Consider the following 12,380-nt stretch of genomic DNA (forward strand, 5'->3'; position numbering starts at 1 on the left):
ATGACAATAAAACAATATTTTACTAATCTTTATATATATAGTTATGATTTTAATAATAAAATAATAATCCGAAAATATATATATAGAAGAAGATACAAATACATGTGAAAACTTGAAACAATCTATTCAATGGAAAAATATATCGTAAACTTATTATGTTTTAAAAATTGATAGACACATATATATTATAATATATACTAATTTAGAATTGAAAACAAAATATTTATATAAAAATAAATGAAAATAAAAATCCGCACGGTTGCGCGGATCGAGATCTAGTTCATTATTATTTCATGATGCTGGTTTCGAGATCAATACAAGTCTACATAAAAATTATCATTCTTGTTACGATGGTTCTACATAGTTTTGAAAATGATAAATTAAAGTGTGTGACTATTTTAAAAGAGACATAGACAATTAAGTGCTTCATTTTACAGAAAAACATATGTGGCCTTAATTAATTTTTGTATAAGTGTTTCATACATATAGACCAAAACAAAGTAAGTTTCTTACATAATAAATTAATATTTTTCTTCATCTCCAGTTATTCTTTTATTTTTATTTTTTAAATGACTTTAGAAAACTCTCCTTTTTATGATTTTTAAGTTTTTATTATTCCCTTTTTTTTCTGTTGTAAAGAATAAAGTTCTATGTTTGTTCCGTAAACATATAAGACCACCATTAACCATACCTCTTAAGTGGGTTCTTAAGAGGTGGGCTCCACCATTTTCATAAAAACTGGATCTTCCTCTTCTTCTGCAAAAGGCTATTTTGGTTGGGTGTTTGTACTGCGGACCCCACTAACACGTGACGGTCCGCGATTGGTTCGTTTTTAATTTTTTTTTTAAATCAGACAAAAAAAAACTATGAACCTTTAACGTTAATCATGCTCTAACGTACCAGCAGAAGGCGTGGTGTCATGTGAATCTCTGATGGTCCTTAGAGCATGATTAATAGGAGATTTTTAGAGTGAGATTTTTAGTGAAATATAAGAAACCGTCTCTTAACTTTTAACTAAAAAAACTAAGAACCTATTTTTAAATATCTTATTTAAGAATAATTTTTTTAGTTAAAAATTAAGAGACAATTTCTTATATTCCGCTAAGAACTTCACTCTAAAAACCTCCATTGATCATGCTTTTACTCTGCTTTAGTCTTAGATAATTAAGGTCACGTCTTGCTAAATCCTTCTTTTCTAGAGCTTGGGGATGACATAAGAGTAATTCTTAAACCATCAAATGATTTGTCAGGGTAATTTGTTTTTCCTATATATTATGTATATTTTCTCTCTGGTCTATTATTTCCTCTATCGATCTTTGTATAGTTACTATAGTGGGTAGTAGATACTTTGGTCCTCGCTCACATATACAATGTGGTAATGACTAGGTTCAACATCAATATTATATTCTGTTTTAGATGGGTCTAGTATATAGCAATAAATCATAATAATGCAATGTATATTCTATAGACTATTATTCTTATTTTTTTATAAAATTGTAAAAAGAGGGACAAAAAGTATACACAAAAAGAAAAATGAAAGAGAAAAGAGAGACATGGATGGGGAAATAAGGGAAGTGGGAGCGAAGGCCCTCGTGGGAGATGATGCGAAGTTTTAGTCCTTTTGTTTCTCTTTTCATTTACCGTTTTATAAAGTCCATCCTAAGTTGACAGATCTATGTATGCTTGATCCTGCAACGTTTAATCTATTTTTTTTATTGAAGATGTTGCTGATAATTGGTGTTCAAAACAAAACAAAAATGTTGCTGATAATTTGGAAGATCGTAAGGTTTACTCCCAAACTCCCTTCTCGCCCGAGTTCTGAGAAGACGATACTACAACCGTTCAAACCCTTTGGAAGATCGTAAGGTTTACTCACCCTCCTATGGTTGGCATAGTATTATGGCAGCAAAACCGCTCCTAAAATCGGGCCTCCGAAAGACTATCGGAGCGGGTCTCAACACTTGTGTTTGGACTGAGCCTTGGATCCCTGATATTAACGCTTGCCCTCCGAGACCGTCTGATCGTGTTACTTATAGACACCCAAAACTCCTTGTTCATTCCTTTATTAGGCGTGATACAAGGGACTGGGATACTAATCTTTTATTAGAATATTTTCACCCCGAGGATATCCCGCTTATCCTAAAACTGCGACCGAGTAACACGTGGTCCATGGACGGGTATGCATGGAACTACACAAAATCGGGCGTCTACTCAGTTAAATCAGGATATAACCGGCTACAAAAGACCAAAGCGTGTGACGCTGAGGTTCAGGTTGTACAACTTAGTATCACTGGTTTACAGAGCCATCTGTGGAGCATCCATGCTCCTGGGAAGATGAAGCACTTTATGTGGCAAGCTTTGACAGGATGCATTGCGACGACGGAAAGACTTGCTTATAGACACCTGGGCACTAATAGGAGCTGTCCTAGATGTGGTGATCCTAAGGAAACCATTAACCATCTTCTTTTTGAATGCCCCCCGCCCTTCAGGTGTGGGCTTTATCGGACTACCCGTCCCTTCCGGGTTACTTCCCGAGTACCTCTATTTATCAAAACATGAACTTCCTTTTTTGGAAGAAGAAAAACGTGGTCTATATGGAACCACTTATTGAAACATTCTCATGGATCTTATGGTACATTTGGAAGGCACGCAATGATAAGTTTTTTTAATGGAAAGGAGATATCACCAGTGGATACTCTCCAGCTAGCTTCCATTGAAGCGGAATGCTGGAGAAAAGCCAACCTTCTTGAGGAGAACGAGGAAGAGGAGCCACAGACTGTCCCTTCGTCTAGCTTGACTCTCCCTACGGACCCTCAACGCCCGACCTGTCAAATCGATGCATCATGGACTGAGAATGGCACGATTAGTGGTTTAGGGTGGTTTTACAAGGATCAAATGGGAGTCGAGAGATTTGGCCTCCAAGGGTGTCGAAAGAACCTGGATGCCGAAAAAGCCTATCGCCTCTCCATGCTGAGATGGAAGGGCTCATATGGGCGATGACATGTTTGCGAGACCTACCTTGCACCTTGATTCATATAGAGACGGACTGTTCCGACTTGGTAGACATGATTGTAAATCCTACCGACTGGCCAGCGTTTGCCTCCGAGCTAGTCTCCTTTAAACGACTACAGGCCGAATTCTCAGTTTTTAGCATTGACCACATACCCAGATCCAGGAACTTGCGTGCGGATTCTCTTGCGAAAGAGGCGAGAAATAGTGGTGTACTCTTTTTCCATATAGATCAGACCCAGCCGGACAGAGCGTCTCTTCGGAACGACTCATGCCCGACTACCACTTGATCTAAGAAGATGGGCGTCGACAAAAAAAATTTTTTTTTACTTTGCGGTAATCACGCTAGCATCCTGCGACCGATAATAGTTTCTATTTTTATTGTTATGGCATTACTACTAAACAAGTTTATACTATTCTATCAAACTATTCTAGTGCTATATAATATAACCTAATTTAGTTCTAAATGTGAAAGTGTTATGATATATTTTTTATTATAGCATTTAATGAATGTGAAAGTGTTATGATATCAATTTTTCGTATAGCATTTACTAAATGTGAAACTATAGACCGATTAGATATAATTTTGTCGTATAGCATTTAAAAAATGTGAAAGTGTTATGTTTTTTTGTCAAAGATAACCAGCCTTAATATAAAAATTAAGGTGATGTTCTCTTTAAAACAACCAGACTTTCAATCGTTTAATAGGAACCAGAAAAACTAGTCATCATCAGAATATCAGATCACAATTCGAAGCTCTTTGCAAATTACTTTTTCTTGAAAAAGATCATATTAATTCTCATACTTGCAATTCTTATTCTTTTTCACGTGGAAAAGAATAAGCCTTCATATACACTGTACTATTAAACTAACTGTAATACATTAAAATAACTTAACAGAATCATGTTCACAGACGCACATATATACATATAAAGGTTATGTAGCTCTAGTGGTATTCTCATTATGGAAGATATACTCGAGTAGCCAATGAAAGAGCGACTGGTGCCAAGTCACTTATCCAACTTATTATAAAAATTCTGTCAAGAATAGATATCGAAAGTAGTGAATCAAGATATATCATGATCTTTGACCAAAAAAAAAAAAAGATATATCATGATCTAAATTTCTCTTTATTGATAATTATATCAAATATCTACTGGGCGTGTAGCCATTTATGAATTCATATTAGGCTTAAGCATGTTACTTTGAATCGAAAGAGTACACGCTAATTAATTACTAAAATTTATATCCTTTGTAGCACACATTAAAAAAAAAATTATTAACGCCTCAATTATGAGATGTTAATTCGAATAATTGGTAAAAGCCGAAACGTTTTAATATTCGTGTTTATGCATACTTATTATGTGTAAAATACAATGTCTACTTCTTCTTTTTTTGGGTCAAAAAATACAATATCTACTTAATTAGAGCATTCGACAAATAAAAAACGTTTTCTACAATCTTTAAATTACAAACTTACTTCTTACTTTTACTTGAAATCTTTTTTTTTTCGTTTTTAGATTTTTAATGTTTTATTCATGTTTTGTTTATAACTTACAATTTTTACTTGTTATGAATATAGTTTCAAGACGATCATCCTAACTGATTGGCGTGGGCATTTGGGTCTTCGGGTCGGGTTCGGATCGGATCGTTGCGGATCCGGGTCTTTCGTATCTAAGAGTTTAGAATCCAATAGGGTAATTTGAAATTCTCGTTCGGGGTCGGTTCGGGTCTTCCCGGGTCCGGATCGGGTCGGATCTTAGATAGTTGGACCCAATAAGGTAATTAGTGTTTGTCGATTCGAATTCGGTTCGCTTATAGATCAGGTTCGGTTTGGGTCATGTCGGGTCCAACCCAAAAAAAAAACCTAAAACACACAGAAATATCTGAAAATATTTAAATACTCAAAAAATATGAGAAATTTTATCTAAAATCTGATCTCAGGACATGAAAAATATCCGAAATTTTATTTGATTATCTCAATTATATTTTTGAAAATCTAAATTTTTATCCCAAAACTATACCCAAAAACTAAAATTTGAAACTTAAAAAATACCCATAATACCAAAAATAAACTGAAACATCCATATATACCTAATATATATTAGAAGTTTCGGGTATCTTATTCGGTTCTCAGTTCTGGTCGGGTCGGGTCCAGGACCCATGGGTCATTCACAACAAGACGGTAAACAAGATCAGATCGGTTTCGGATCAGGTCGAGATTTTTCGGGTCGGGTCTTCGGTCCGGGTAAAATGCCCAGGCCTACTAACTGAAGTTTGTTTTGTTAACTTCTGATTGTCTTGTTCAACTTATAACACAGTTCTAATGCACAGAATGTTAAATACCATGTCTGATCCCCAGCAAAGAAATTACACGAATCGGTTTGCTTCAAGCAAAGAAATGAATCAAAGTAGCCTTACACATACGACGTTAATCCCACAGAACAAAACAGATCAAACTAAGTCAATCATCCATTGCAAAAAACAACCAGACAGCACTTACAGTGCTCATACCGAAAAAAATAAAGTGAACCTAACAAATCCGAAGTTGCTCTAGAAAGTCTTCTACTGCATAATCCTGATTGGTAGAAACAAAGGACAGATTCGGCACACGAAGAGCCTAATTGCGGTCTGTAGCCGTTGTCTCTCATTTAATCTTCTTAATGATGTCCTCGATGACTTCTTCCATATCAAGAGCCTTCATTGGAGCAAATGGACGTTTCATCTCCTACATAGTAAAGATAAAAACGATGTTATTATTTTTTCCCAAGCTAAGATCGAAAGACAAACATATTATTACTAGTGTATACTCACAATAACTAGTATCATACTAAACATGCCCCTGCTGAATGTAAATATGACGAAAAGCCAATTTATATTGTTTCAGTAGATATAACATCACTGATGTTGATTTTCATTCTCATAAGCATATAAAACAAGCCGTGTTATGAGAATTAGTACACCTAACAAAACCTAACTCTTTGACCAAAAAAAAAAAAAAAAAAACAAAACCTAACTCAAACGGAAGAAATCAAGTAAGTGTAGATGTGTTATTAATAGAATGGAAGTTTTACCAAAAGACTGATGAATGTTTCGCCACCTTCCACCCGGATCTCAAAGCAACCACGCCTTGGCTGTTCAAAGCACATTAAAAGAAAACTTTTTAGGACAGGAACAAAATTTGTTAGCAACCATAACGTTACAAACATATGCTTCAACATAACCGTGTATGGTGAGCATTCATGACCACACATTCAACAAGTGCAGTTTTAAAAGAAAAATACCTTTTCAGGGTTGAGAGTCACAGTGACGCCGGGAACAGCACCCTCCAAACCTTCCTTCACCTGAATGGCCCGTGTCTTGAAAGCATTGCATTGTTTACTTCAATAACATCACAAAAAACAGAGAAAACGTCTGTGAGAAAATATGACAAGAACTATAAGCAAACCCTATATCTCTCTCCCTCTCATTTTGAAGAAGGACCATATCATCATTACATAAACGACAGAGAATAAGAAACATTATGCAGAAAAACAAGACGAAACCCAATCAATCAGAAATGGAAACCCTAGCTGCTACACAGGAACTTATATTCTCAACATACAGTTCAATAACATCAACAGCACCAAAGCTTAAGCAACAATGTCTCCGTAAAGGCCCAATATTAATGCTCTCAGGATTACCAACTCTCTCTCTCTCTCTCTCTCTCTCTCTCTCTCTACGTTCTCTAATGAAATCTAGAAGATGAAAAGCCCTAAACTTCAGGCTCGTACCAGTGCTCTATAACAATCTTGGGCTTCGTCGGGTCTTCAACCTCCGCAGCTTCTTCTTCCTTCTTCGCCTTCTTAGCTCCTCTCCCAGTCTCAGTCGCTGGCTTCTTCCTCTTCGGCGACGCAAGCTTCACCTGCTTGGCGACGGATCCAGCAGCTTTAGCGCCGTTTTGTTGAGTCGCACTTCGAGTTTGGCGATCCATGCTCCGAGTCACTCTCGTCGAAGTCTGCGTCGTCAAAGGTCTCGGACCAGAAGCGACGTTTGATTATTGATCTCTATATAGTGCGGTACAGTTGTGTTTCCAAACGCCTTGCCGTTTTGTTTCTAAAGGATATGACTACTTGCCGTTTCTGATTTAAAAGAGAGAGATTCCAGCTCATTTGGTACCAGTTACTTAGTGGATATAACTTTCTGTAGTGATTCAACTTTTTTTTTTTAGTTCTTAGTGGATATAACCATCAACATGTTAGAAACTTAGAAGTATAGTAAGAATATAGAAATGCTAAAACATCTAAGAAAAATTGCTTTATGAATCGCAATTCAAAGTTTTTAATAAGTAAATAAGCTAGCAACTTCTCCACGCTAATGTTTGTTAACCATAAACAAAATTCAAAACACTCGAGCTATTCTTGTTTGTGTCTGTGCCAGGCTCAAGACCCAACTTTGAATCACAGTAATATGAATGGTTTACGAGTATTTATCACGAGGCGGATGCTTTGGTAAGAGTTTAGCCAAGACCAAACATGAGAATATAGACTCTGATGAGCCTTTCACACCAGCGAGGTGTAGTTAGGGAAGAGATACATCAAACGGTCCAGAGTTTCAGGGTTAAACTTCCGAGCAAATAGATAACATGGGCGTTGCTCTCCTTTCCATAGACACGGCCTTACTGTCGTCACTTTCTGCATACAGAATGGTTAATGTATCAGTGAAAAGACATTTCCAAGAACCATGGGTAACAACTAACAAGAAGAAGAAGACTCAAGGTACTTTACCTTTAAATCACTTGTTACATGGTAAGCCAGTTGGATGGACTGCACATCAGATCAAAACAGCAAACTTAGGTCGCTGAATAAGGCATTATTAACCGAGCATAGAGATGAAAGCAAGAGGGACCTTGATTTTCCTGAGGAGGTAAGGAGTGATGTCTCTTGCATTGTATAATCTCGGATGCCATTTCCCCTCTGACCAGTCAACATGTGTCACCGACCAGTTTGCTATTCCAATTGGATCAATCATCTGAAAGAAAAGAGATCATCAAGCAAAGATCTTTTTATGATGGGAAGTGCATAACAAATAGAAAGATGCAAAGCAAGGAGTACACTGACATTGAAGAGAGTTGGGAAATAATGTTCGTCCGCATAGCAGTTACGTCCTTCCATCTTCGGCTGTGAGAAAACGTAAGCAGTTAGGTAAAAGTCGCTGGAAGAAAGAACTATGATCAGGTAGAATATTAGCACATGTTACACAAGATTGTATAGTAAGCTATTATCCCACGGTATGAGAAACCATTGCAAACAAAAGTTTGCTTACCCTACAGTAAAGCTTGAATTTTGTGTAGTAAAGACTGTCAGCCATGACGACTATAGCATGCCTCCTCTTCATTGAAAACCACTGGAAAACATGATTATAGAAGAAAATATCAAGCTTAATTATAATCAACTGGAAAAGGACTGTCACCATCATTATCTTGAATGAAAGATATGATATCTTATTACAGAACAGCATACCTGTGAGCCCTTCCTAAAATCCTTCTTTTCAACCTCAGGCAACATATGTTGAGAATACCGACCATTCCCATGTGGTCCAGGATCTTCGAAACTGGAAAACAAACATAAAAGATGAGAACACATGCCACAAGAGGCCTAAGTGATAGCGAGACATAGATATAGTTAAACGTACCAATCAATGAAGCTAAGGTTTGCGTAGATCAAGTGATTATAGATATAGTTAAAGTCAAACAGCGGTACACAACTGCCAGCAAGAAAAAAAAAAAACAAAGAAGATGGTAAAGCATGATTAGTTAATCACATCATGATGACCTTAAACCTACACAATATTATAAGAAAATGATTTAATTCAATCACCTATCTGAAAGCAACACAAAGTGTTGGTTATCAGGATCAATGAGAGCATGAGCTAACAGCCTTCTTTCAGCATCAACCATCGATATCTGACCCCAAGCAACCTGCACATATATCCTCATATCGTCACAACTAGTCAAAAACTTTTTGCATAAAACTAACTGAAAGATCCACCTTGTGACTGTGAATATCTCGACCAACAAAGTAGTTGCTAGTATGTGCAGGACTCTTCTTTGACGCGTGCACATAAATAGAAAACTTGTTCTCATGACCCTGAAACAACAAAAAGAATGAACCCACAGAGGGCTCAAAACGAGGTAATGGAAGGGGAGAATCTTACACGGAGGAACATTTCCCAGAGAGGCTCAAAAGGCAAAGCCCCTGGCGTTAAGAACATGAAGGCAATCTTCGGATTGGATGTCTTAGATTCAGGTAGATTCATTATCTCATTCGTCACAACCTGAGCTGCAGCTTCGGTATCAGTAAGTTCCCTCGAAGGTACGAACAAGAACTGTTGGTATAACTGACATCCAGGACCGGAAAACATGTAGCAAGTCACAGAGTTCCGGGGAGGATAAATGAGTGCAGTGATGACAACGAGTGTAACGAGAGCAACCAGAGTGATGATCCATCTCGGGCCCTTAAAAGGAGGCCTTTGGCGAGACTCTGACATAACTGCAAATTTTTTCTCTTTAAGCTAACCTTGAGAACTCAGCTTAGTCTTCATTCCCTGATCAAAAGTAACAACCTTTACATCATATTATATACAGATACAAAACTTAACTCCAAAACCCATGACTCAAAATTCAATTATGATTAAACGGGTTATCAAGCAATGTGAAGACAATCATCGAGAGATTAAAAAGATGCAGTCTTTTCAATCGCAAAATGAAAAATTCAGTTTTAGATGCGTACGTAGCAAAGATCATCACTTTCCATCGTTAAAGCTAAAGATAAGAGACTGGCTAAACGGCGATATAATAATAGTATTTGCAGCTCTCTGAAATCGAGGAGTTTTATATAAAACGAAAGGAAATGAGAGAAGACGAGCATCGAAAGATCAAACCTTTAGAAAAAATCGACGGTGGCGCAGAGCCACTGAAGAAGCGGAGGATGTGAACAAAGTGCAGGCAGGAGAGCGATTGAGATAAACCCTGGATGAGAATCTGATGATCGAAGAAAGATTCGCTCACTAGAGAGGGCTCACTTACCGAGATAATCTGTCTCTCTCGTACTCTCTCGATAAGCACTAGAAACGGTCACTGTAGCTCCAAATGAGGAACGAACGAACGTCCCTTCTCTTTTCTCGTTTTTCAATTAAAGCGTTTTTTTTTAATTAATTACACTCATTATCCATATTAATTACATTTGTTTTATTTGCTAATTAATTCGTATAATTATTAATTTATTACTCCACGAAACCGCCAACAAATCAAATAAATTAGATTTTCTTGTTACCTACGAGATTTTAATTTTATTTTATCCTTAATGAAAGGTGAAACATGACAAAGGTGGTGTATTCGGCTTTTCTGATGCTTTCTCCTCAGTTTGATTCAAACATGTGCCAGCCACTCTTCCATAAAGACTCACCAGTATCAAATCTTCACTTCCTATTATTTTTTTATACAAAAATTAAAAATTAAATAAAGACGTTGAAAGTTACTTTTATCTGATTTCGGCCCATATATATATCTTCGGGCTTTATAGGTTCCGGGCCAGACAAAAGCTAGTTGGTCCAGTTCACACATGTGGTTACTTTGAAGTTTGAAGTTTGAAGCAGTGTTGCCTCCCTCCTCGCACGGGCGCCACATTGATTCTTTCTTTGGCAGTCTCAAAGTAGCCTAAACTTGGAAAGGACAATGAGTTTGGGACTAGTACCAAGAGTTATAACACAGTGCCACGTGTCATAAGCCACTCGGGCGGCATTATTAATTGATACTATAAACGTTTCCACTTCCATCTCTTCCCCTATTTATTAAACCCATTCCAACTCCATTTTCCCATATCAGCTCAAAAAAAACCTTTTGGTTGAGAAACAATGTCGAACTGTGGCGACAAAAATACAAGCGTCCTACCATCTGTCAAGACTCCAATACCTGGAATCAAAGATGTCGATATAATTCTAGGTGAACTCTCTGCTTCTGCAGTGTCCACCAACCGTAACTACGCGGCTTTTAAGTTGAGCCTCGAGCGTGGAAAGAATGCAGACGTGGCACAAGTAGGCCAAGCAGCCATTTACTTCATCGGAGGGATCTGTTGCTTATTGCCGGAAGTAGCGGACGATGTCTTGGAAGGGCTCCGTCAGAAAGGTGGGAGAGTTCGTGTTGTAAGAGTTCCTGAATCAGATGACGTATCCATCATCCCAAACCAGAACAAGGCGAACGCGTTATTTGTCTGGCTGGTGACCATGCTTTACAAGAACACAAACGAAGACATCTCCAGCATGGTTACCGATCCTGATATCAAAGCGCCTTTTGACGCAACTGGTTATGATCCGAGAGGAGAAGGAGAAGATGAGGTTTTGTCACTCTTTAGTCACCCGAAACATGTCCTTTGCTACTGGGGTTATGCTCAGCTTGGTCGTATCAAAGAATCAGTCCTGAAGGGTATTCTCATCCATACAAAGGACAAGGGCTCTTTTGGTGATGTTTGCTCGTATGTGGTCAAAGCCCTCTCTTGGAAACATATGACTGGGTTTTGTAATGTCTACAAGACCCTCGTGCTTTCTGATTCCCCTGTTCTTGGGTTTCATGGATTAGCCCATGAAGTTGAGAATCTGCGTAGGGCGGTTAAAGCGGTTTCTGGTTCTGAGATGCCTCGGTTTTTAAGGATCTTGGGGGATGGTTCTAAATACCATATGGTTGAAAAATCAATGTTCCCCACGCTCATTGCTGTTTCCGAGCAGATTATGAGGACTGCTGGTGAAGTCAACTTTAGGCCGGCTGGTTCCAGGTTGTCTGAAGTAGACTTTCATGTGGCTATGCATAGGAACCAGTTTGCGGATGCGGTTAAGGCGCATGTGATGCAATTCGTGAACGACCGTCGTCAGAGTGATGAAGGTTGAGTTAGTGTGTCTGGTGATCAGAAGTAATAAGGATCTTACAAAGTCCATGGTTTTACTTTTTTTTTCATTTGGTTCAGTCTTTATGAGGAGTCTTTGTTTTTAGGGCAAGTCTTTTGTTATCCATGTTTTGTGTCGTTTCGGTTTATGGTTTAATGTAGTCTGTTTTCTTGATCAGACCAAATAACAGTATAACATTTAAGAGAACATGCTAAGCCACTTAACTACTAAATCCTTGACAGTCTGTGTTTCTATTTCCAGTTCCACTCTCTGGTCAGACTTTTATATTAGCTGTCCCAATCCCTCCCAAAATAACGAGTTCGAGGTAAAGACAACGGATGTTTCAGCCAAGATAACAAAGAGTTTAGTTGTTTGACAGAAAAAAAACAATTACACCAGGTGTTGAGTTTTCATAAAAAGAGAACATGTTAAAACTATCATTTGAATAGAAGAAA

The 12,380-nt window shown here is 37.7% G+C and overlaps 2 protein-coding genes across 3 annotated transcripts; both read right to left on the reverse strand.

The window, feature by feature from the left end:
• Window positions 1–5,345: 5,345 nt before the first annotated feature.
• On the reverse strand, window positions 5,346–7,023 carry LOC106343140 (selenoprotein H). Its single transcript, XM_013782280.1, has 4 exons — window positions 6,783–7,023; window positions 6,294–6,390; window positions 6,084–6,143; window positions 5,346–5,737 (listed from the first exon to the last, which is right to left on the reverse strand). The coding sequence occupies exons 1-4, from the start codon at window positions 6,980–6,982 to the stop codon at window positions 5,657–5,659; spliced, it is 438 nt and encodes a 145-aa protein (XP_013637734.1). The 5' UTR covers window positions 6,983–7,023; the 3' UTR covers window positions 5,346–5,656.
• Window positions 7,024–7,313: 290 nt separating this feature from the next.
• On the reverse strand, window positions 7,314–10,164 carry LOC106318556. Of its 2 annotated transcripts, none has more exons than XM_013756687.1 (11): window positions 9,931–10,164; window positions 9,205–9,594; window positions 9,039–9,092; window positions 8,868–8,968; window positions 8,683–8,754; window positions 8,511–8,601; window positions 8,314–8,394; window positions 8,109–8,168; window positions 7,897–8,019; window positions 7,776–7,814; window positions 7,314–7,682 (listed from the first exon to the last, which is right to left on the reverse strand). In XM_013756687.1, exons 2-11 carry the CDS (start codon window positions 9,535–9,537, stop codon window positions 7,551–7,553), a joined length of 1,086 nt encoding a protein of 361 aa, XP_013612141.1. In that variant the 5' UTR covers window positions 9,538–9,594; window positions 9,931–10,164; the 3' UTR covers window positions 7,314–7,550. The 2 variants fall into 2 exon arrangements, with proteins under 2 accessions (XP_013612141.1, XP_013612069.1); XM_013756615.1 differs by having other exon boundaries at window positions 9,039–9,137.
• Window positions 10,165–12,380: the final 2,216 nt, after the last annotated feature.

Source organism: Brassica oleracea, chromosome C1 (genome assembly GCF_000695525.1).
Source record: "Brassica oleracea var. oleracea cultivar TO1000 chromosome C1, BOL, whole genome shotgun sequence".
NCBI lineage: Eukaryota > Viridiplantae > Streptophyta > Magnoliopsida > Brassicales > Brassicaceae > Brassica > Brassica oleracea.

What these genes read in the sequence shown, in the direction of transcription:
- LOC106343140 (XM_013782280.1), bottom strand. Translation starts at nt 6,982, where the DNA reads ATGGATCGCCAAACTCGAAGTGCGACTCAACAAAACGGCGCTAAAGCT. An exon ending in TGACTCTCAACCCTGAAAAG is followed by an intron (nt 6,144 to 6,293) that starts GTATTTTTCTTT and finishes TGCTTTGAACAG; the next exon opens with CCAAGGCGTGGTTGCTTTGA. An exon ending in AAACATTCATCAGTCTTTTG is followed by an intron (nt 5,738 to 6,083) that starts GTAAAACTTCCA and finishes TTTACTATGTAG; the next exon opens with GAGATGAAACGTCCATTTGC.
- LOC106318556 (XM_013756615.1), bottom strand. Translation starts at nt 9,537, where the DNA reads ATGTCAGAGTCTCGCCAAAGGCCTCCTTTTAAGGGCCCGAGATGGATC. An exon ending in GAGATATTCACAGTCACAAG is followed by an intron (nt 8,969 to 9,038) that starts GTGGATCTTTCA and finishes ATATATGTGCAG; the next exon opens with GTTGCTTGGGGTCAGATATC. An exon ending in TTTGTGTTGCTTTCAGATAG is followed by an intron (nt 8,755 to 8,867) that starts GTGATTGAATTA and finishes TCTTGCTGGCAG; the next exon opens with TTGTGTACCGCTGTTTGACT.